Source organism: Molossus molossus, unplaced genomic scaffold (assembly GCF_014108415.1).
Source record: "Molossus molossus isolate mMolMol1 unplaced genomic scaffold, mMolMol1.p scaffold_m16_p_14, whole genome shotgun sequence".
Lineage (NCBI taxonomy): Eukaryota > Metazoa > Chordata > Mammalia > Chiroptera > Molossidae > Molossus > Molossus molossus.
In genome coordinates, this window is record NW_023425349.1 from 53180557 (window position 1) to 53203430 (window position 22874).

The window sequence follows — 22874 nt, forward strand, 5'->3', positions numbered from 1 at the left end:
AAACTCTAACGGCCTTGACTCAGCCACTTGTAACGTTAAGTCTCCCCTGGCAAAACAACCAGCAAACTTTTCAACAGCTCGAAGTAGCGGCCCAGACAGCTAGGAGGGGACCTGGGCGGGGACCTGGGCCGGGGGCGGGGCGCGGGCTGGGTGGGCGGAGCCCCGAGTGCTCCGGAAGTCGCGCGGTCCAGAAGAATCTTCCTTGGGCCGAGTGTGCCGAGTCTCAGCCTCAATCCCCCGGGTTGGGATGCTGCTCGAATCCTGGCCGGCGCGCAGTGCCGCCTTGTTCTCCTGCGTGTCTGGCCTCGGTGCGCGGTGTTCGCACCACTTTCCCGGGTGCGAGCAGCGCCGGCTGCTTCGCCTCTATTCCCGGGCCCTTTAGCCGAGCTGGGACTGCTTTCCTGCAAAACGGCTCCTTCTCCCACTGTCCCTGCGGCGGGCTTTGTCCTGGGACAACAGAGTAGGAGGGAGATGGGAGGTGGACGAGCGTTCTGGAAAAGGGGCTCGTCCTGGGAAGAACTGCACCGGAGCCCCGAGAGCGAACACTGGGGAAAACTTCCTTGCCCCGTGCAGCTCTGTTTCCTAAAAAGAGTTCCTCGGCTTTTTTAGATTGTTTCCAATTTTAAAGTTAGAGGGGTAAAATAGTCTTAAAACCGTTCAAGTCAGCGCCGTTCTCTCTCTACCTTGCTGCGTACATGTTTTTTCTTTTTTTCTTTGCGCAGAAGACAGGGTCTGAAGGCCGCCCACTGCGACCCTCTTGCGAAATGGTGTGGGGAAGTGACCAACGTCCTAGCCCACCCCCAGCCTCCTGCCGCCTGCGGGGTGTGTCCGACCCGGCCCAGGAGTCCAGCGCTCCAACGCTGAGGGCCACAGCCACGAATTCTCAGGCCTGAGGAATCCGCAGGCCGGCGGACAGGCCTCGGCCTCGGGCGCTCTTGGGGCCGGAGGCCGGAGCAGGGACTGAGCGGATGCGCCCGGGGCCTTTGGGGAGGCGAGCCTGGCCCCTGGCCCAGTGGGGAGCGCTCCGAGGAAGCGATTTTCCGGTCTCTTCCTTCGAAAGCCCGGAGTTGAGGTCGCGGCACAGTGGGCCCCTTTGAGGAAACAATGCAGGAGCCACACCCCACCCCAAAAGGTTGGGAGTGGGGGTGGCCTGTGTCTGAGGAATCTGTCCCGGTGGGAGCACACCTTCCCAGGCTTGAGTCGCTTGGCTTCGGGGACCAGGAAGAACCCAGCAGCAGCACAGGGCCCTCAGGGTTCCAGGCTGTTCGGCGCCCCTCCCTTCTCCCCCTCCCCCGTTTGCTCCCAAAGGCCCAGGCCCCTGGAGATCCTCTGGCCGTCCACTGCCAAAATGGTGTGAGGACAGGACTGCTCAGGACCTTTCTGCTCAGTGGCTCCCCCTGGCCCTCCAAATGCAGGTTCAGTGGCCTCTGGCGCCGGCGGCCTCTGGCCCACACCCTAGAGGGCAGCTTCGGGGTGTCTTGGGGAGTGCTCCACAGTCTCTCCCCATTTAATTGAGGGAGAACAAGGGCATTATTGTCACCTCAAGAAATCGATTGCTGGTTGCCCCACTGAGGCCTCGCTAGACATTTGTTCCCCTCTTTCAATTTGAAGCTGGCCAAAGAGCTATGCCTAGAGGCACTGACAGTGTGAGAGCCCAGAAGTTCCTACTCCGGGAAGAGAAGGCTCATTTTTTCTGCATTGGAAGGGCTTTCTGCATGTCCCCCTCCCCAGCTTCCAGGCTTACCGTGGCCTCGATTAAAATGACAAAATAGGAACCCTGACCTCCCCCTCCATGAGAATCCAGCAAAACAGAAAATGTTCTGATGCATTCAGGACAATATGAAACTATCCTTTTGATAGTTTCTTGAGGTGAGGAGCAGCTGGCAGGACTCCCAGATTGGGGTCAGAACATCCTCAGTTTCTCAGCAAAGACACCTGCATTCCTCAAGCTTTTAGATATATACACAGACAGACTGTGCATGCCAAGAGAAAGAACCACACAAGCACATTATCTTTTACTGTTAATGCCTGTTACAATTCTACCCAGTTAATTGTGGTTTGAAAACAAACACCCCACTCAGAGCAGAACTCGAGTGGGTCCAGTCTAGTGAGGTTACATTTACTTGTAATCCTACCCCCTCCCTTCGCAATGTCTTTGATTATTTTTCCCATAAGTGTATAAGCTGGCAGGACTTAGAAGCAGGCCGCTCCACCTAAATGTGATTGGGACCATATGCTTTCTACATTCATTCCCGCTTCAGCTTTTCTTCTCCGAACTAACTGCTAACACGTTATAGTCACCTTGAAATTTCCTCTGCTATTTTCCAATTAAAAGCTTAATAGCCCTGGAAACGGAGTTCATGTGGTGAAGTTTACCATAGCCCCTTGTTCTAAAAGGCTTTCTGCTGGGATCCCATTATGTGCTTGAATAAACCCTTTCTGCAAACAGAAATGGGACTTGGGGTTGTCAGGTGTTGAGTTACAATAGACTTGGAGGCAGGGGACATTTTACCAACATAAATACAAACCTGTCCCTATAGGGAGATGTTGTCAAATACTGGGATATGGAAAACATTCCCATCAAATATGAGAAGAGGATTATTTCGCTATATCAAATGAGTATTTAGATCTCAGCGCCCGATGTGCACTGGAGTGAACAGGGGCACAGGACCAAGTAATGCCAGAGTGAGTGGCAAAGAGAGAGGGTGGCTAGGTGACCAAGGGAGGAAAGGGGGTCGCCTTGATAGTGGGAATGTCTCTCCACCCACAAAATCTGGTTGCAGAGCTCTGCTGCTTTCCTTTCATAAAAAATACTTTACTCCTTAGGTTTTTGTAATGCTGGTTTCACCGACCATTTGGAGAAAAATATGGAGAATTTTGGTTTTGAAAAAAGTCCATGTTCCCCCACCCCTGGCCAAGAGACCGGGAGATTTCAGCGCGAACTTACATTCCCAGATTCAGTGTCATTCTAGGCCCTCTGTATCTGTCACATGAAATGACTCACTGCCAATTCCCCATTTCCAGGCCTCTGGCCCACTGGGCTGCGGGTGACCTCTACCCTCCACTCCTAAGAGCTTATAAAGTGCCTTCCAGTTGTAGTGTTTTAGGGCTTGTTTTCCTAGCGAAGACTGGGAAGAGTTGAAGGATTGAGGTGGTGATGGTGAGGGGTGGGAGCGGTATGAGGAAAGTCCGAGGAGTCCGTGCCCCACGCGGCTTTCGGGGGAGGCCTCCTAGGGTCAGCATCCTCAAGCAAGGGTTTTCTGCACACGCCCCACCAGGTCAGCATCCAGCGATCCACAGTTCCCGGGACAGGTCTGAACGGGGGTGGGGGCGGCTAAGGGCTTCTATGGAAACGCACACAACCAGAGTCCCTTTTGAACCCTCCTTCTCGCTTGAAATCACCCGTCTACGCTGAGGGTTGGCTGATGGAACCCCGGAGGTGCTTTACCTGAATTCACAGCAAATACAGGGATGTTTTCAGGTTGCTTGTTCGCTTCCAGGGCGGACAAAAGCGTTTCCCTAGGGGGACAGGAGCGCGGCCAAAAGGTTGACCATTGTAGCGGACAAGTCTACTGCTCTCCTCTCACGTTGGATTACCCACACCGCCCAGCTTCAGTTCTACCATCTCCCCCGCTTCGCACTGAGCCAGTGTGCTGTTCTGCACAGCTGTATCTACCTGTATTTTGTTTCGTTGGGGTAGGGTGTGTTTTGTCGTCCTTATGTTTATGGCGGTAGCCTGCGTTAGAGGCCAAAACGGTACTCTTCGGAGATCAGAATAACTATTTAAACAAAATGCTTATGTTGTCATCTTGTGAAAGGACCCCTTCCACCCCTACCCAAAGACAGTGGGGTGGGGAGAGAAATAGGGCCATCCCTATCCATAACTAAATCATTGAGTCCCTGAGGATTTGAATTGGGTGACGCTAGGTCTCCGTTTGAAGGTTCAATGACTGTTGGGCCGAGGGGAGATCACATCCAGTAACATTTGAGGCGCTGCCATGGCTCCCTTCTACATTCTGAAAGTTTAGACCCTTAACTTAAGCAAATCCTTCACACGAGCGCCCCCCCCCCCCCCATCCCGTGCGCGCTCCCCCGCCGCCTTTCGGGACTGAGATTGTTTATTAAAACTTGGGAGGAGGGTAGAGAAATAAACTCAGCGTCATAGAGGGAGATCTGTGCCAGCAGAATGGGTTGTCATCTTTGGGCCAGCAGGTTTTCAAAAACAGTCATTTTCTTCTGCAGCAGCACGATTTAAAAAAAAAAAAAGTTGCAAAAGGAAATCAAGAAAGCCAACGTTTCCCGAATCAATTCCACAGTAGGCTCTGGTTCTTGCGGAGCAGTTTCTTCGGCCAAGTGTTGGGATAAAAGCGGGCCCGGTGCCGCCAAATCAGGCCTGGAGGGAAGGGAAGGGAGAAAAGGGGAGCGGCCACCTCACTCTCCTACAGGCACCCCCACCCACACCCGCGCTGGACCTCCTCTTCCCGCCCCTTGTGTAACGCTGCGTCCCGGGGCGCCGCAGTCTCGCTCCGGGGCTGGGGCAGCGCGGAGAGGTTGGAGGAGGGGGCTGGGAGCGCCCCCAGGAGAGTGGCCTGTCTGCAGGTGGCGAGGAAGGTGCTGTGCAGGGACTCCAGGGGCACAAGGAAGGAGGAAGGCGTGGAGTGGGGTGGGGAGTACTGAGACCAGGACTCGGGGGTGGGGGTTGCAGTGGGAGGGAGGAGTGGGGGGAGGGCGGTGGAGGAGGTGCTGGGGCCCGGCAGCGCGCGGGAGCTGCAGTCAAGCTGGTTCAGACCTTAACTAGAGCTCTCACCGGCACCTTGCAGCCGCCGAAGCGCCTCGGTGAGGGATTGCTGGCCAAAGCAGCAGCCGGCGCAGACGCACCCGCGTGGGATTAGCGAGTACCGGCGGGAGGCTGGGCTGCGAGCGCTGCCGGAGCCTTAAAGACGGCTGCTGCCTCCGGCCCTCCCGGAACACACGCGGCCTCCGGGGCTGCGGGACCGAGGATCGAGCCGTCCGAGGCCGCCCCCGAGCGGGCCTCCCAGTCCCGCCGTCCAGCGCCCCCTGGCCTGCTCCCGCCGCCAGCCCGCCAGCTCTTGCGGGAGCCCGGGGTATGAACGGCTACGGCTCCCCCTATCTGTACATGGGCGGCCCGGTGTCGCAGCCGCCGCGGGCGCCCCTGCAGCGCACTCCGAAGTGCGCGCGCTGCCGCAACCACGGCGTGCTGTCCTGGCTCAAGGGCCACAAGCGCTACTGCCGCTTCAAAGACTGCACGTGCGAAAAGTGCATCCTCATTATCGAGCGGCAGCGGGTCATGGCGGCGCAGGTGGCCCTGCGCCGGCAGCAGGCCAACGAGAGCCTGGAGAGCCTCATCCCCGACTCGCTGCGCGCCCTGCCGGGACCCCCGCCGTCTGGGGACGCGGCCGCCGCCGCCTCTCAGCCGCCGCCGACCTCGCAGCCGTCTCAGCCGCCGCCGCCGCGCCCCGCCGCCGAGCTGGCTGCCGCCGCCGCGCTCCGCTGGGCCACCGAGCCCCAGCCCGGGGCGCTGCAGGCACCGCTCGCCAAGCCAGGTGAGAGCGTCTGTGGGGCGGGCAGCGGGGCGCGGGCGGAAACACTTGGGAGCGCCTGCTGCGGCTCTGCCTGGGAACCTGGGGGGCAAGTTGGGGGAAGTGGGCCTTGCCGGGCCTTCCTCCCCAAACCCCGCCACGCCGGTTCTTATTCTCCGGGCAGTGGCCGGCCTTCCCTCCGGATCCGGGAGGCGGAACCCGGACGCCGGAGCGAGAGGCGCCTCGGCCTAGCCAAAGGGCCGCAGCGTGCGCCGGGCTCGCCCAGCGTCACCCCAGGTTAAAGGGAGACGGATCCGTTTTAGCGGGTAACGAACGAGGTCGTGACAGGTCCAAATTAAAATCCACGCGGGCTTGCACACCCACCGTGCGGCAGACTTTTTGCAGCTTAGGGCTTTTTAGAGAGGTTGGGACGTGCAGGTGTAGGGAGGGAGCCAAGGCCCGAGGCTTGGCCGACTCCGAGCTGGGCGTTCTTCTCCGCCCCGAGGGAACTGGAGCGAACCCGAAGCCGGTCTTGTAGCGCATCGTAGTCTTCTGCGTCTTTGAATTTGTTGAAAGAAGCCTCATTTCGAAGCAGTGGTAAAAAAGGCCAGAAACGCTTCTAAACTGAGAGCGGACCCAGAATCTGTTGCGTCCAGAATGGGCGCCTTATGCAAAACTTCTCAGATCCTTCCATAGCTTCCTCAGACTTCCTTCAGCTGTCTCTGTGGTTTAAAGAAACAAAACTTGACCTACAGTTAGGAAGGCCACGTCTGGCGAGCCCTTTCTTTTCCTCGGTTCTAGATGGACTTGGGCCTCATGCTCCAAGATATGGAGCAAAGGCTCTATCTTGCTTCCCGTTACCTTTCTTCTCTCCTCTCTCCTGTCCTCCTGTGCCGTGCTTTAAAGAGAGTGGGTCTGCCCTGAGCGCTGGAAGTGGACAGATTTACCCCCACCTCCCTGTGTCCATCCCTTTCCTTCCTCCAGGTCTCTGGGGTCTGCAAACCCCACACGAAGCTCTTTTCTCCTGGGAATCTCTAGCTTGCTGTCCTGCCCAGCCCAAGCTCTTTGGTTTTAGGATCTTAGAATTCCATTGACATGTGTTTCGGTATTTGACACAGTGAAAGGGAAACACCAAAGGAAAACACCCCATCCTCTCAGGGAGGGGGTTAAAACGGAATGCTTGAATTCTGAGAGGGAAGGCTCTGTAAGGCCTAGAGCCCCGTGGGCAGGACCGTGGTAGAACTTCTGCCTACTCCCTGGCCCCAGCACCCTGCCTCACACCTCCAAGGGGCTTGTGGGAGTCTGCAAAAGCTTCTGGCTTTTGGAGAGGGCCTTTCAGGAGCAGCTGACTGCTGTGTGGAGCTGGGGAAATGTAGACTCACCGGTGTGGGGGTGAGTTCATAGGCAGTCTTGCAGGGACAGTGCTGCCGCCCTGTTGCTTAGTTGTGCTCTTCCGGCCTGGAGCCCTGAGAACATCTTATGTGAAAAGCAGAACTGGATATTTTAAAGACAGAAGATAATTTGTTGAAAATGGATTTTGTGGATATTTAATCCAAGGTAGGATGTAAGCATTTTTCTGAGTAATTCCCCCACCCCAGCTGTCTCTCTTCTTTCAGTCTGATCTCTTCATATTTGTGTATTTGCCACAGAAGAGTAGGAGGGAGAGGGAAAGAAGGCTTATTTTGCTTTTCTCCTTTAGGTTAGAACAAGTAAATAGGAGAGTTTTGTCTCAGTTCCAGAAGTTGGTCCATGCCAATAACTTTTAACCTTTCCTTTTCCAGTTTCCCTGTCTCCCGTTCCTCCAGCGCCAGAGCGGCGTCTAAATTTATGTCAGAAGTAGGTAGCATTTTGCAGTGGCCACCTGCCAAGCAGCTCCCCTGTACTAATAGGGTTTTGGATTTGGGTGTCCTAGTTCAAGAGGGGATTCTGTTCACATCCTGTGCCCTTCAAACCATTCTTCGGGATACCCAAAGTTCTTGGTTTCTAAAGAGTCACAAAACCAAAAACAACCCCAGGAGGCGGGGTAGTAAGGGCAGAAAGCAAGGTGGAGCAGCAGCTGCAGAATACAGAAGGATACAGGTTTGGGAGAATAAAAGAGGGGACTGATCTCAACTGGACAAACCAGACCTGGTGCTCTCTCTTTTATTCTGAGTGTTCAGGGATAGCCTGAGCCCTCCAAATCGAAAACAGGTAATTGTAGACGAGAATAGGATTTACCACAGGGGGAGGGCAGAGTGGTGGCTTTGGAAGACTGAGCCATCAGGGACCAAGGGCTCAGTTTCTAGCTGGTCATGTTGCATAGTTTACACATTCACTTATATAACTTTTATTTTCTTCCTTCACTTGGCTTGACCCCATAATTCCATTTCTTCAAAATGCCAATCATCAATCTGATGATGTGGTGGTGGGGGCAAGGAAAGAACAGATAGTTGTTCCCATTAGGAAGGCAAGCATAAAAATGGATCATTTCCATGCACTGCTTTGTAAGAAAGCCCATTTGAGGTTTAAGTTAGAGGTAACTGCCTGGATAAGACTACTGGTTGCTATATGTATTTACCTTTTTGCAGTTGTTCGTATTAGGATCTATTTGTATGTGACATACCATGCATAGTTAGAAGTATATCAGATAGTCCTGGACAAGTAGTTCACTACACGTAGAGAAGTAAGTGAAGCTCTATTCAAATAGTAGGTCGGCATGTACAGTAAGTTCACAGACCATTAGGAGTCTGTAAATATCCGCTGGCAGATTATGGAGACCTGGGTCTAAAACATGGTTGGTCCTTTCGAAAGGGCTTCTTTAGTCCATAACTGTGGAAACTTTTGTTGTTGTTGGTTACAAATGCAGGTGAAAAGCACATGCCCTTGAGAAAGATCTGTTTACTGGGCACCGCTGGAGAAAAAACCACGCTCTTCAGGGACTGCCACATTAACACCAAAGTTCAGATTTGTAGCTGGAAGAAATCTCCTCCACGTTCTGCTTCAGATTCTTTAAAGGACCGGGGGTGGGGGGTGGGGTGGGGTGTGTGTGTGTGTGTGGGGGGGTGGTTATTTTATCTAACCGGGTACAGTGTGTTCCACGTGGTGATGGTTTTAAGGAGAATTTTGATATTCTACTGTTATTTCTTCCTGTGGATTGAAGCATTCTTGTTTCTCTTTGGGTGTACATTTCCCCTGCTCCGTGATTATCATCTATGGCTGATGTACAATTATTAGATTTTAATTGAGCCCCAAATTCTAATTTAAGCTTTTTTTTGCATATATATCATTTATTCACTTATTCTTCTAAATTCCCTCTTTATCCTCCTCACACTCTCTCCAATTCCCCATGAAAATATCCCGGGGAGTGTGACATCTTTCAGCACTTAGTGTTTCTGAGTCAGCAGCCTTAACCAGCCAAGCCAGCCTTTCAGGACGTGGGCTCAAAAGCTGAGGAAAGTTAAGGGTCGAGACCAAGGTGAGAGCTAAAGTTACATTCCTGTATTGGGGCTCCCTTCCCCCACCCTCACCTTTTCCTTCTGGGGCGGGTCCTGGGTCTCCCCTGAGAAGAAAGGTAGATCTCTAGCTACCTTTAGATTCTTCCTCGTCTACATCTGTCATCTCACTAAATATGCACACAAATTCTTTAAAGTGTTCTTAAAAGAAAAAGAAATAAAAACATCGTATTTGGTTAGGAGTAGGAGAGCAAGATCAAATAGGAACGTAGGGTCTCCTTTTCTGTTTATTTCTCCTGAAAAAGGGTGAACAAGGGACCGACAGTGAGAGAAGTTACAAGGTTTTGAAAACTGCCTTTATTTTATTTGTTTATTTTATTTCCTGCCCTGCACCTTATGGCATCTTTATGCTTGCTCTGGGCCTTTCAGCCTCAGCTTGATTGGGTCCTGTTCAACCTGCTTCCTTATTTTTAATTTTAACTTAAAAATTTTTTTTTTTTTAAAGACACATACCTGCAAGTATAATGAGTGTTACCAGATCAACAGTCCAGGCCAGGGTGGAAAACCTTCTGAGACTAGGGGCTAGAAGAAAATGAAAAAGTGAGAAAGACTTCAAGGTCGTTCACTCAGTATGCCTTTGAACTTAAAAAGCGGGGTCTGGTGTTAAGAGGGCTTGATTTGGGGAGAGGGGCGGTCCTCAGAGCTGCAGTGTAAAAAACAAAAACCACCCAAATGAAAAGGAAAAAGGGATGCTGTACTATTGGTCTCTTCCAAACCTTACTCAAGGGCTGGTTTCAGGGATAGGACTCTGCAGAGGATAGTCATAGTTTCTGGCCTTTCCGGAGAGACACCTGCCAATTTTCGATTTGCCGGTGCACAGCCCAGGGGTGAGCGTAGGGGTGCGTGTGGGCTGCTGTGCCTGCAGGAGCGGTGGCAGGGGACAGGAGCCCATAGCACAGTCCTGCGGAGGTGCGGACCCCTGGGATAGCGCCTGCAGTGGCGGCTGTGGCTGTGGGGCTCCGCTGTCTTGGCCCTGGTCTTGGGGAAGCTGGGTAGGTTGGGTAGGTCAGGCTCTGCCCCAGCCTGCTTGGGTCCCTGCACCCTGCTGCGGTGGGCTCCTCCCTGGCTCACTTGAGGCCGGGCAGCATGGAGCCTGAGGGACAAGACTTTCTCCCTTCCTGCCTCATGTCCTTGGGTCGCCAGATTTAGCAAAAAAAAAAGAAAAGGCAAATAAAAACTGGATGCCAAATATTGGATGAGGCATATTTATACTAAAAATTCTTCGTTATCTATCTGAAGTTGAAGTTTATCTGGCAATCCTAGGCCAAGGCCACCCCTCCCAGCTCCAAGCACCCCTCTGTAGGGTGCCCCTTGGGGTGGGGTCACTCGCGCCAGCCTCCCAGCTTCGCTTCTCTCTGTCTGGAGCCCAAGCTGCCCGAGCGTGCTGGTGTCCATCTTGAGATCCGAGGACAGGGCTGGCATGAAAAACCAGAATGTTTTCCACGTCTAGAAGCCAGAGTCCCACTGGCATCCGGGAAGAATCCCCCCTCCACCCAACACACTTCTCCGCGTTATAAATCTGGCGATAGCCATGCTCTCGACTTACACAGCCAACTTTTCTTTTCCCTGATGGATGAACTCCCGGGTTTAAAAGATTACAGTAATCACAGGAGGACAGTGTAAATCGAATCTGATAGCAATAACTTTCGGGGAAGGTCAGGCTCAAGTGAAATGTTACCAAGCAACAGGCATTTTGTTTGCAAAATACAATCAAAGAGCATTGATGAGAAATCCTTTGCTGCAGCCAGTCAGCACTTTCTGCTAACAGCTTTACAGAGGGAACAGGAGTAAATCTTCATAAATCAACGCCCTGGAGCCCCATTCTGGAAATGTTGCACTTCCTCCTGACAGGGAGGAGGACGGAGCCCAGTAAAAATCTATTTGCCTCCCTGCTTACCTTCCCTTACCCTGACCCTTCTGGCTTTCCTCTGGTCTTTGGCTTTTAACCTGTTGCGGCTTCCTAGCCATTAGCCACTCAGGTCTGGGCTCCCATGTCTTGTTCCATGTGACTGATGGCACAGTGAACCTTGAACTGGGGTATACATGGGTGCCCGTGCCCAGGGTTGAAACCTGAGTGTCACTCCCCAAGAGTCCCACATGGCTTAAGTGAATCATTTCCTTGTCTGAGCACTAAGAGGAAACTAAAACATAACTCAGTGATTTCTCCCCCCCATTTTATTGTATACTTAAACAGCTATAAAAATAAGCCCAATCAACTACTGAATGACAATATAATGGAAAATTTAAATATCAGAACATCAGTTCTTTACCAGATCTCTAATCTCTTTTGATCCCAGGGACTACGCAGACATAAATTTTGCAAAGCTGGGATCAGCAGTCTGCTTTTCCCACCACTGATTAGTACTTTGTTTAATTCAGTGTGAATATCCGTTGCACCCATAGTCTTTCTATGTTTACAACAGTATTCCCTCCAGTGAATACACCATAGTCTGTCCAGCTGTTAGCCTTCAAATCACCTGCTGTGTTTCAATGTAAAATGTGACCAATTTCAGATAAATTTGAAATTTTGCAAAATATTAGTTGGTAAATTGTAAGTCTTTCGGTCGCCAAGAGGCAATGCTTTGATGGTCTTGGTATCCTCTTACCTAGTCAGTGCCTGGGCACACGAGAGGGATTCAAGGATAGCTGTGAAATGGATGGATGAATGAGTAAAGAGCTGTATTAAAAAATTTTGTCTCAATGCTCCATCAAGGACATGCTTAGAGGGATGGAAGGGAGAGAGAGAGTGAGAGAGAGAGAGATTGGAGAGAGAGAGAGAAGAGAAGACAGAGAGAGAGAGAGAGAGGGAAGGGGGGAGAGAGAGAGAGAGAGAGAGAGAGAGAGAGAGAGAGAGAGAGATATCAGTGTAAGAGAGAAACATCTATGGGTTGGTTGCCTTTGCCTTCTGTACATGCCCGCAGCCCAGGTACGTGCCCTGACCCGGGAATTGATTGGCCACCTTGCAGTGCACAGGACGATGCTCAACCACCTGGGCCACTCTGGCGTAGCAACAGCTGCATTTTCATGTTACAAATATACATGTAGGTTTATAGGTAATTTCCCTCCCGCTTCTTGAAAAGTGTTCTTTTCTGAATCAAGAAAGTGGTCAAAACTAAATTTTTGTAGGAAACATGTAGTCTACAGTTGCAAAAGCATCCTTCCTTAAGTCCAGCCCTTTATATGTCTCCCCAAAATATTGGTCCCACAGAACCATTTTGATACAGCCATATGTTATTAACCCAATGTTGTTCTTGATTTTCTAAACGGAAAGTGTGACTGTATATTTTACTTTTCACAAGGTTTTTTCCCCCCTCAAGAAGAAAAGGAAAGATTTTAGACCAACATTCTTTTTTTGCTGTACTTCAGGTTGTCAGCCATTCAGTTTTTTTTATGATTGTGTACTTAGAGTATGAGATAAAGATAATAGAAACTATAAAGGTCTGTCTCCTGTTAGAAGTCTGACTGGGCTGTTCTGGAAGCCAGTCCTGGTCCTGCCCAGGCTTCGTTCCCCGCCTTTCTATGTGATTTGTGTGCTTCGAAAATGACCCATTGGGGAGCAGTTACTTAGAGGTGTGTTCCCCAATACTCAAGTGGACAGATGAGGACATGACAATCCATGTTTCAAAAGAAAAAAAGTCCACTGACTTGTGCTAGGAAACATCCCTCTATGCCAGGGTGTTTGTGTTTTCACTCTGGAGGTAAGGTATATTTTGTTTCTGTAGATGTAATTGGATAAAATGGATCAAACCCGCCACATATAAATCAGAAAGATTTTTCATGTTTGTGTGTCTTGAGAAGAATGTTTCACATATGGGGTAGCTTTTCTCAAGATATTTGAAATGAATATCTAGAATTTTTATCTTTTTACTTTATTGCATTTTCATATGGAAAAATCCTCTGAAGAAAGTTGGATTTTGGAACTGTAATTTTAGATCAGAAGTCACTTTTGAGTGAGTGTTCATTTTCTCTCCTTAAAGTCATGTAGCTATCTTATGGCGTGCACACACACACACACACATACACACACACATTTATCATTGTTATCTCTATAAAATTTTCTTCTTAATTGAATATCATCTTTTAAAAACCTTTACCCTAGTGAAAAGTTTATTTTAGAGGTGTCTGTGTTTCTACATCATGAAAAATAAGAAACTGAAAAGTGAACATTTAGTAAGATTTTAAAAATATCTAGGTGTTTAAGCACTAGAAATAGCAGATGGTATCACTTTCACTAGGTGGTTTGTAATATCAGATGAAATTGATTTCTTTTTACTTTTGTCTAGTAGTTTTAGCTTCCTATACCCATACACTAGGGTTAAAAATATTATCAGTTGAAATACACTCTTACTCTTCGTGCTCTGGGAATTAGGGTGCCACTTTTAAGAAAAGAGAGGGTAAAGCATTTGGGGAGTAGTTTCCTTTTCATTTTGTTAGTTGGCAGTTTCACATTTCTATATCAAGAAAGGCTTTTGTGTTTTAAACCAACATGAAGAATTTATAAGGTTAATTTAGGGAAAAAAATCTAGAAATGTAAAGAAACACCTGTTATTAAATTATACTTTATCACTGGGCTCTCAACTCACCCTCTATAATTACTTGTGAAAGTCTGTGTTTATAATAGAATAATTTACACTGCATCTAGTTTGGTACAACAATACACCAATAGATACCGCAGTGCCACAGGATCGCAGGGACTGGATATTCTGCTTTCAGAAATTATTGTTTGGCAAGTTTACTCTTGGTGCAAGGTGAGAGGCTAGTCTTACCTAGCCCAGTTTTGTTTAAAAATATGTTTCTGATTTTTAGAGAGAGAGGAAAGACTAGGGAGAGAGAGATACAAATATTAATGAAAGAAACATCACTTGGCTGTTTCCTGCACGCCCCCTACTGGGGATTGAGCCAGCAACCTGGGTATGTGCCCTGGCCAGTAATGGAACCATGGACCTCTTGGTACATGGGACGACTCTCAGCCAACTGAGCCACACCATCCAGGCCCTTGCCTAGTTTTAAAACCCCAATAGCCTTGGCTGTTGATTGGGATTCTGCTTACCCAGCACCCCATAGCTGGCCTTTCTGTGCAGCTCAGGTGTATGAACTCCACAGGTGAGTCCCATGCATTGCTTCTTTCAACATGTAGTATCAACAGTGCTGAACTCAGTTAGTTGGAATGTTCTGAGTTTGTAGATTTGATTCCTGTGACATCTTATTAGCTCTTCTCTCTTTTTCATCATAGCCCGGACTCCCAGTTGCAGAGGCCCGATCAGCTCAGAAACCTGAGAGAGAGAGAGAGAGAGAGAGAGAGAGAGAGAGAGAGAGAGAGAGAGAATGAATCAGCACAATTCACCACCATTCCTTGAGAAATAGCTGGATGTGTGTGCTGTACTGGGCAAAGGGTAGCATGAGAAATGAGGAACAGGCTTTTGCTTCTGGGGGTGGGTCACAAGGTGGCTCCTGCAGAACAGGAAAATAGGTACAACAGTGGAATTTTATACTGTCATAGGCTCTACTCCTGCCGTTCCATATCCAGTTGATTGGAATGGTGCATCCTTTGCCATCTTGAAAAAAAGACTATGTTTTCATAATGGTAGATATGTCAGATTAGCCAGAATACACTCTCTGGTTTCCCTGTGGCTAAACTCCTCTTTGAATCATATTTTTCTGGAGCGTTCTGTGAATAGTGAATTTGGTTGATAGACCTCACAGTCTTTTCCTCTAATGTCAGTGTGTCAGACTCATCCAGGACAGGGAGAATGTACCTTTCCAAACCGGAAGCTGTTTTTAGATTCACACATTTCTTTGAAAAATAGCTAAGTTTCGAGCTTTTTAGCTATATTTATACACCCTTTATTTTCTGGAAGAACTAGTTGCTTCTTTTACTTTAAAATTGCCCTTGCCCTGGCTTGTTTGGCTCAGCAGTTAGAGCGTTGGCCCACGGACCAGAGAGACCCAGGTTTGGTTCCCGCTAAGGGCACCTACCTCAATTGCAGTTTGTCCCTGGTCCTGGTTGGGGTCGTGTGGGTGGCGACCACTCGATGTGTCTCTCTCACGTCATGTTTCTCTCTCTCTCTCTTCCTCCCTCTCTCCCTCTCACTTTATCTGAAGATAAATGCAAAAATGTCCTCGGGTAAGGATAAAAAAAAAAAATTGCTCCGGCTATTGTGGCTCGGTGGTTAGAGTGTCAGCCTGCTCACCGAAGAGTTGCAGGTTCGATTCCAGGTCAAGGGCACATACCTGGGTTGCAGGTTCTATCCTCGGCCCTGGTCAGGGTTGTGCGAGAGACAACTAATCGATGTGTCTCTCTCACATGAATGTTTCTCTCTCCCCCACTTTCTCTTAAAATCAATGGAAAAAAGATCCTCGGGTGAGGATTAAACAAACAAACAAAAAAATCTTACCATCCCATATATCGCTATATACCATGTGTCATAGTTCTTCCTTTTATATTGTTCCAAAATATACATAACAGAATTTACTATTTTAACCACTTTTAGGGCTACAACATAGTGGCATTAGTACATTCACAATGTTGTATAATCGTCACCACCATCCATTTTCAGAGCTTTTTCATCACCCCAAACAGAAACTCTGTGCCTGTTGAACAGCAGGACACCCCCCCAAGCCCCTAATAACCACCATTCTATTTTCTGTCTTTATGACTGTGCCTATCCTAGGTACCTCATATAAGTGGAATCATAGAATATTTGTCCCTTTGTAACTGGTTTATTTCATTCAGCATGTTTTCCAGGTTCATCCATATTGTAGCATGTATCAGAATTTCACTCCTTTTTGAGGCTGAATAATATTCCATTGTATGTGTAGACCACATTTTATTTATCTACTTACAGATAAAACGTGGAGCCTTGGGTTGCGTCTACCTTCTGGCTACTGTGTTGATGTTTAGCAAATCTGCCTGGGTGTGTTTGCTTGTGCCCCTCACATGTGTCTTATGTCCCCCACTCAGTGATAAGTTCCACAAGTTGGGGACAGGTCTCATACTTCCGGTATTTTCTACCATCTATTCTGTGTCTTCACTACCTTGTGTATTACAGGGGTACAAATACCTGATCATAAAAGATAACGAAAGCTAAAGTTAAAGAAATTAGAACACTGTTTAGAGGTATATAACATTGAAAACATTATTTTATGTCCATAGTTGCTCAAGGAGAGTATTTGACTTGTTCTTCCAGGCTCCAGTGAGCAGGGCCGAAACCCAACTGTGCGTTCAGCTCAGTGCTGAGTTAACACACTATCACCTCCACTCATTTTCCAGCGTCTACTGGAGGCACAGCCCAGAGGCAAGCATGGGGTCACGAGTCAGGGAAATGTAGATAGGTCTAGCTGACCAGAATGTGAATTCACAGAAGCTTTGTTTGGTGCCATTTTTCTCTTCTGGATGAAGTGCAAGTACCACATTAATGCAGGAGATGAAACCTGGGTGTCCAGTCCTCAGAAGATGGAAGAGAGTGTATGTCAGATTTCTCTTTCTTGATTTTTTGGAGAGAGGAAGGGAGAGGGAGAGAGACATACACATCAGTGAGAGAAAACATTGATTAGTTGCCTCCTGCGTGCCTTTCACTGGGGATTGGGCCCACAACCTGGGCATGTGCCCTGACCGGGAATTGAACCAGTGACCTCTTGGTGCATGGGTAGATGCTCAACCACTGAGCCACACCAGCTTGGGCTCAGATTTCTCTTTCTAAGATAGGTCTTTTGTTCATCTCAGAGTTGTTACAGGAGGCAGAGATGGCATAGTATGTGTGGGCTACAGATGAACCCCATATAGAAATCTTATGTTTTATATTGAAAAAAGAAGTAGTTTACTTAAACTGCAAACTTAAGATAAATATGAATTTATATCAGATTTATGATGGAAAGTTGCCCTGATCTAATTTAATAATGATTTTTTAAAAGTATTTATGCTTGGCACATCTTTGTTGCTTTGTGAAGAACCAAAGTGTTGTTTTTGTAGTTATGTTTAAGATACAGCCCATATTAGAAGAATGTTCATAAATGGGCCTTTGTTTAAGGCTTTTAAAATAAACAACACCAGCCCTGGGCAGTTTGGCTCAGCGGTGTTCCTTTCACGTTGATGTTTCTCTCTCTCTCCCTCCCACTCTATCTGAACAAAAATGGAAAAATGTCCTTGGGTGAGGATAAAAATAAATAAATAAAATAAAAACAACAACAAATAGGAGGAGATGGATTTTAGGAGCTGCTTTGATGAAATTTCACCAACTGGCTACCTACACAGAATCAGCAGTGCCCACAGAGAAGGCCACAATGAGGCTATTCAGGCAGGCAAGTAGAAAACACAGGCACACCAATTGTTTACAACCCGACAAGTGGGTCATTAATAGTTTTCATCTTTAGATCAGTTACGTGGCTTTGAATAGACACCGCCAGTGCGTGTTTTAAGAAGGATAAAAATCCATTTGGGTGTAGCTGATTAATAAAGAATATGTTCCTTTATCATGAAGGTCTGTTAGAATTTGCTTCTGCGAGCAAACCTGTCTACCTACAGTATTTATTTCTGCCGAATTAGCACTGCAGTCCTAGCCTGTCCGGGGGAAGCTCTTAGGTCAAAATGTTCAGTTTGCAACTGGTTTACTACAGCAAATCTCTTCTTTACTTAAGAAGATTTTTTTCCTCTCTTTTTTTATAATAATGCAAGACGGTTTCTTTAAGTCCTTCCCATGCATTTCACTAGTAAAACAGTTCATGAAAACGTATCTTCCTCTTGCACCCCAGGTCCTGGAGTTACGGACGCGTTTGTCTCATTGATGGCTCACGCTCCTTGGCAGTTTCACGAACCCTTGCGTCTCTTCCTCCTTCCTCTCCTGCAGCCGGTCCAGGGTGCACACCTGGTTCTGCTTGCCTTCTAATCCAGGTTATAGTCAAGCACGTCTGCCAGTCCCTCGAGTGGCTTTTGAAGGAAAATTTCAGTGTGGTGGAGAGGCTGCTTGCTTTCACTCTGGCCATTGTATCAACTGGTCACTGTACACGGTGGCCTGTTGAAACATATTCATGCCTACCTCACAAGATATGTTTAATAAGAAATCTGCATATGGGAAAATGGATTTAAAATATTAAAATTTCTTCCCAGCCGGTGTGGCTCAGTGGTTGAGTGTCGACCCATGCACAAAGAGGTCGCTGGTTCAATTCCTGGATAGGGCACATGCCCAGGTTGTGGGGCTGATCCCCGGTGGGGGGCAGGTAGGGGGCAGCCAGTCAGTGTTCTCTCTCATCAATGTTTCCATCTCTCTCCCTCTCCCTTCTTCTCTCTCTCAAAATCAATAAAGAAAAAATAAAGTAAAACATTAAAATTACCCATAGCACACAGGTTATGCACCGGCTGATGATGGCCTGAGGTCCCCCCGGACCACCTCATTTGCAGAATAAGAGCGGGAAGAAGAGTCTGAGCTCACCTTCCTCTTCTTCCCTGGGCTGCGTTTATCCCCGCCCACGAGGGTCCCTGTTTCGCTTGTACTGCTGAACAGCCACGTGTTCGGTGGGTTGAGGTACATGTTGCTCTTCATAGTTAAGACAAGCTTCCCTGCACACATCATTCTGAGAAATCACTCTGGTTTCTAGATCTTTGTAGATCAGGGTTCTTCTTTTTTTTTTGCCATTTGTCAATGACATATTTTGGGTTTCTTTTTTTTAAGGCTTACGGTATGTTGTAGCCCACGGGGACACACTTCCCCTTCCCGGAGGCCCACGCCAGGCTCCCCCGGGCACACCTGTCCCTCTTTATTCACCCCAGGACGGGGTTAACCCAGCTGTCCTGTGCTTTCCAGATTTGACTGAAGAGCGACTTGGGGACAGCAACATGGCAGACAACGCAGAGACCTTCAGTGACAAAGAGACCGATCAGAGGAGCTCCCCAGATGTTGCAAAAAGTAAGGGCTGCTTCACCCCCGAGAGCCCTGAGGTAGTGTCGGTGGATGAAGGTGGGTATGCAGTCCAGAAAAATGGGGGCAACTCTGACAGCCGCTCGGACAGCCCCAAGTACCACGGGGAACAGAATCACCTCCTGATCGAGGGCCCCTCGGGGACCGTCTCTCTGCCCTTCAGTTTGAAAGCCAACAGACCCCCTCTGGAAGTGTTAAAAAAAATATTCCCCAACCAGAAGCCCACGGTGCTTGAGCTGATCCTGAAGGGCTGTGGGGGGGACCTGGTGAGCGCCGTGGAGGTCCTGCTGTCCAGCCGGTCCTCCGTCTCCGCAGCTGACCGAACCTCAGCAGAGCCGGAGAGTCTTGTGTTGCCCTCCAACGGGCACATCTTCGAACACACCTTGAGCTCCTACCCCATCTCCTCCTCCAAATGGTCCGTGGGATCAGCCTTCAGAGTCCCTGACACGTTGAGGTTTTCTGCTGACTCTAGTAACGTGGTCCCCAACCCCTTGGCTGTACCCCTGCAGCACCCGTTCCCCCAGCCGCCCCGGTACCCTCTCATGCTGAGGAATACTTTGGCAAGAAACCAGTCGAGCCCCTTTTTGCCCAATGACGTCACCCTGTGGAACACCATGACGCTGCAGCAGCAGTACCAGCTGAGGTCCCAGTACGTCAGCCCTTTCCCCAGTAACTCTGCCAGCGTCTTCAGGAGCTCGCCTGTCCTCCCCGCTCGTGCCCCCGAAGACCCTCGGATCTCCATCCCCGAGGACGGGTGTCCAATTGTGTCCAAGCAGTCCCTCTACACCGAGGACGACTACGATGAGAGGTCTGACTCCTCAGACTCTAGAATACTCAACACATCATCTTAAAGTGGTACCAGATGGGAGGCGACCAGGTGACATGTTCTGTGCATCTGAACCCTGGCGGGGGGGTACCCTGAGGAGGGGCCACATCCTGTGTATACCTTTTCCTTCTGTTTGACAAAGTGACTGTGCTCGATTTCTATACCTTAGCAATACAAACATAACTTATTTAATTTCTTGCACGTCACTGGAAAATGCCAAATAGCTTCGCTCTGTGGCGTCAGTGCTCAGTGTTCATTGTAAAAGAGAGTCTAACGCTAAGAAATCGTCTTGGGAAAGCTGGGTTCACAGGAGATTTATTTGGGGGGTGTAAAGCCGACGGTCAGCCTTGCTCCTAAACCCAACCTGGAATGTTCAATGGAAGAGTATACTTGAATGCAGTTCTGTAAAAGAGGATTCCTCAGGACATGTGGGACCAAAAGGAAGTGGTTCGACAGCAAATGGACTATAAACAGGGACATTATATTCTTACGTGACAAATCCTTCTTGCATTTTAAAGAGAGACTGCACTTAAGAATAGAGTGAACAGCTCATATGCTTATTTAAGCTTGGACAGTTTTCAGAGACAAACTCCATTAAGAATTATTCTTTTCACATGGCCGAATCGAAACATGTGTAATATCAATGTAAAACCAATCACAGCTGTGAACTGCATGAAATGTATTGTGAAATGAACACACGATTAAGCTTTGTCAGGTTAATGTAGCATGCTAAGGACTCTAGAAGAAATAAACTAAGGAGACGATTTTGGTTTATGTCATTTCTGCTTGTGGGAAGAGGACCTCTCAAAACACACGCTTGGTATAAAGCTACTTACTAGTGTGTGGATCCCAAATCCAGGTGTTGGTTAGGCGAGACACTCCATGAGAGACACTAATGACAAAGTTTTGGGGCTGCGTCAGCAAGACAGCATTTACTGTTCAAGAATAGAGTTGATTCAGCCTCTCTATCCATTCATTCATTTCTTCAGCAAATACTCATTGAGTGCCTACTCTGTGTAAGAGAGTGTTCCGTGTGTGTTATTGTCCAGGTTACCTGCCCACAAGTCTAAGATAAGCAGGTATTGTAACGGAGAATCTCATTAAAAACAGAGTGAAGCCCGGCTGGTGTGGCTCGGTGGGTTGAGCGCCCTCCCATGGACTGAGGGGTCCTGGTTCGATTCCCGGTCGGGACACATGCCCAAGTTGCAGGCTCCATCCCCAGTAGGGGGCGTGCAGGAGGCAGCCGATGTGTCTCGCTCACATGGATGTTTCTATCTCTCTCCCTCCCTCTTTCTCTAAAACATCAACAAAACATAAAAAACAAAACAAACAAAAAACGTGAAAACAAGACAGTCTGCAGTGTGGGAAGTCAGCGCTTAGCACGGCCCCAGACAGAGGAAACACTCGGTGTATGAGAACTATTCCTCCTGTTGGTTAAGTTCTGTAGCTTTGATTCAGGAGATAGCAGTGCCTGCCGTATGGAGGAGATGACCACCACCCGGCAGTGGAAACCAGGGCTTCCCCCCAATTTTAAAAGCACTTGGGGGTGCTACACGTAGCACACTTCTTGCTCAGGTATTTGTAAGAGTTTTCAAACGATGAAACTCAGCAGTGCCCACACCCATGAGTCTGAGATAAGCAGGGATTATAACGAACCACTTCTTGGACTGGTTTCATTCCTCAGGGTGCTTGGAAGGAAAGGGCTGCTGAGGTCAGACAAGCCTATGGAGGGAAAGGAAATAAGCAAATCCATCAAAGCCTCTATGTGACCCATGCAGAGAGCCCCCAGCGCTGGGAGAGCCTCGAGGGGTCTGCGTCTGGAGGAGGAGGGAGTCCTCTGGTCTGAGGTGCCCCTCAGCTGGGGGACAGGAGTGACTCCCGCCCTTGTTTGGGTCCCGAGGAGAAAAAGGATGTTTAAAACAAAAGAACCATCTAATTTTTATCTGTTGGGCGCTTTTTGAAGGAGATATCTTTGAGGAGGGAAAAATCCATTATTAGCTGGACTGATGTTTATTTAATGGACATAGTTATACATCAGAGCGTTTAAAAGTAAATGCGATTTGTTGTTAAAAGTTACATTCAGACATTAGTGTTTACATCAAGGAAAACTGTGAGGAAGTGGAGAGGATACTCTGACAAACCCTGGATTCTAAACACACATGTTCAGGACATTTTACGTCGTGGCAATTGGGTGATGTCTGGGCCTACCTAGGACAGATGTTTCAAAGGTGTCTTCATCTCAACGATAACAGATCCCACGTGAGCCAGTGGTGCTCCAGAGTCTGCAGCCGTTACTTCCGGTTGAATGACCCGGATGGAGCAAAACTTGGCTTAAGATGATCCAAGTCATTGACTGCTTTTCACAGTGGCCCACAGAATGATATTTCCTGTACGAGCTTATTCATGGATTGGGGCAGGTATGTTAGTCCTCAGTATCATCTTCTGCAGCCACAAGTGTGGACTGCGGGGTACGTGTGGTCAGGGGCCAGAGGGAGAACTTGGTTGTTAAGGTCCCACGTCTGGCTTCCCGGGTTCAGTCTGGCTTCCTCTAGTCCTAACAGCAGAGCTCCCTGTGGGTAAAGTAGAGTCTAGCTCAGCTCAATACCGGAGGCATACAGAACTCAAGGGAAATAAACACTCATCTGCCCATGGGCACACAGTTACACTCCTTCCCACGAAACTGAACATCCAGACGAAAAGAGAAAAAAACAACTCTTAGTTAAATCCATCTGTCATAGAGACAAAATATCTGGGTGCTTGGATGTCCACTTGCAACTGAGCCCAGCCAGTCATATAGGAAGTTAATTCACACTAAATCACAAGTTAATCCACATGAAACTGCCTCTCTCCCCTTCTAGTGCGGGCCTGCCAACCACGAGTCTTAGAGCAAATGCTTCGTTCATCTAAGATGTGTGTCAGTGGGTCAGTCGTGTTGTTCTACAGCAGTTCATCTCCGAGTGTGACCCAGGCATGCATGCTTGCTTCTCATTTAGATTCCTGGGCCCCGTGTGTTGAGTTCAGAGTCCCTTGGCAGCCTAAGCACCTATTTTTATCATCCTCTCCAGGTAACTCTCACTGGAATCTGAGGATCACCGCGCTCCGCATC

The 22874-nt window shown here is 48.6% G+C and overlaps 1 protein-coding gene across 1 annotated transcript; it reads left to right on the forward strand.

The window, feature by feature from the left end:
• The first annotated feature begins 4769 nt into the window (after positions 1-4769).
• DMRT3 (doublesex and mab-3 related transcription factor 3) lies at positions 4770-20532 on the forward strand. The gene is made up of 2 exons (XM_036261930.1): positions 4770-5564; positions 18829-20532. Exons 1-2 carry the CDS (start codon positions 5108-5110, stop codon positions 19791-19793), a joined length of 1422 nt encoding a protein of 473 aa, XP_036117823.1. The 5' UTR covers positions 4770-5107; the 3' UTR covers positions 19794-20532.
• Positions 20533-22874: the final 2342 nt, after the last annotated feature.

What these genes read in the sequence shown, in the direction of transcription:
- DMRT3 (XM_036261930.1), top strand. Translation starts at nt 5,108, where the DNA reads ATGAACGGCTACGGCTCCCCCTATCTGTACATGGGCGGCCCGGTGTCG. An exon ending in GGCACCGCTCGCCAAGCCAG is followed by an intron (nt 5,565 to 18,828) that starts GTGAGAGCGTCT and finishes TGTGCTTTCCAG; the next exon opens with ATTTGACTGAAGAGCGACTT.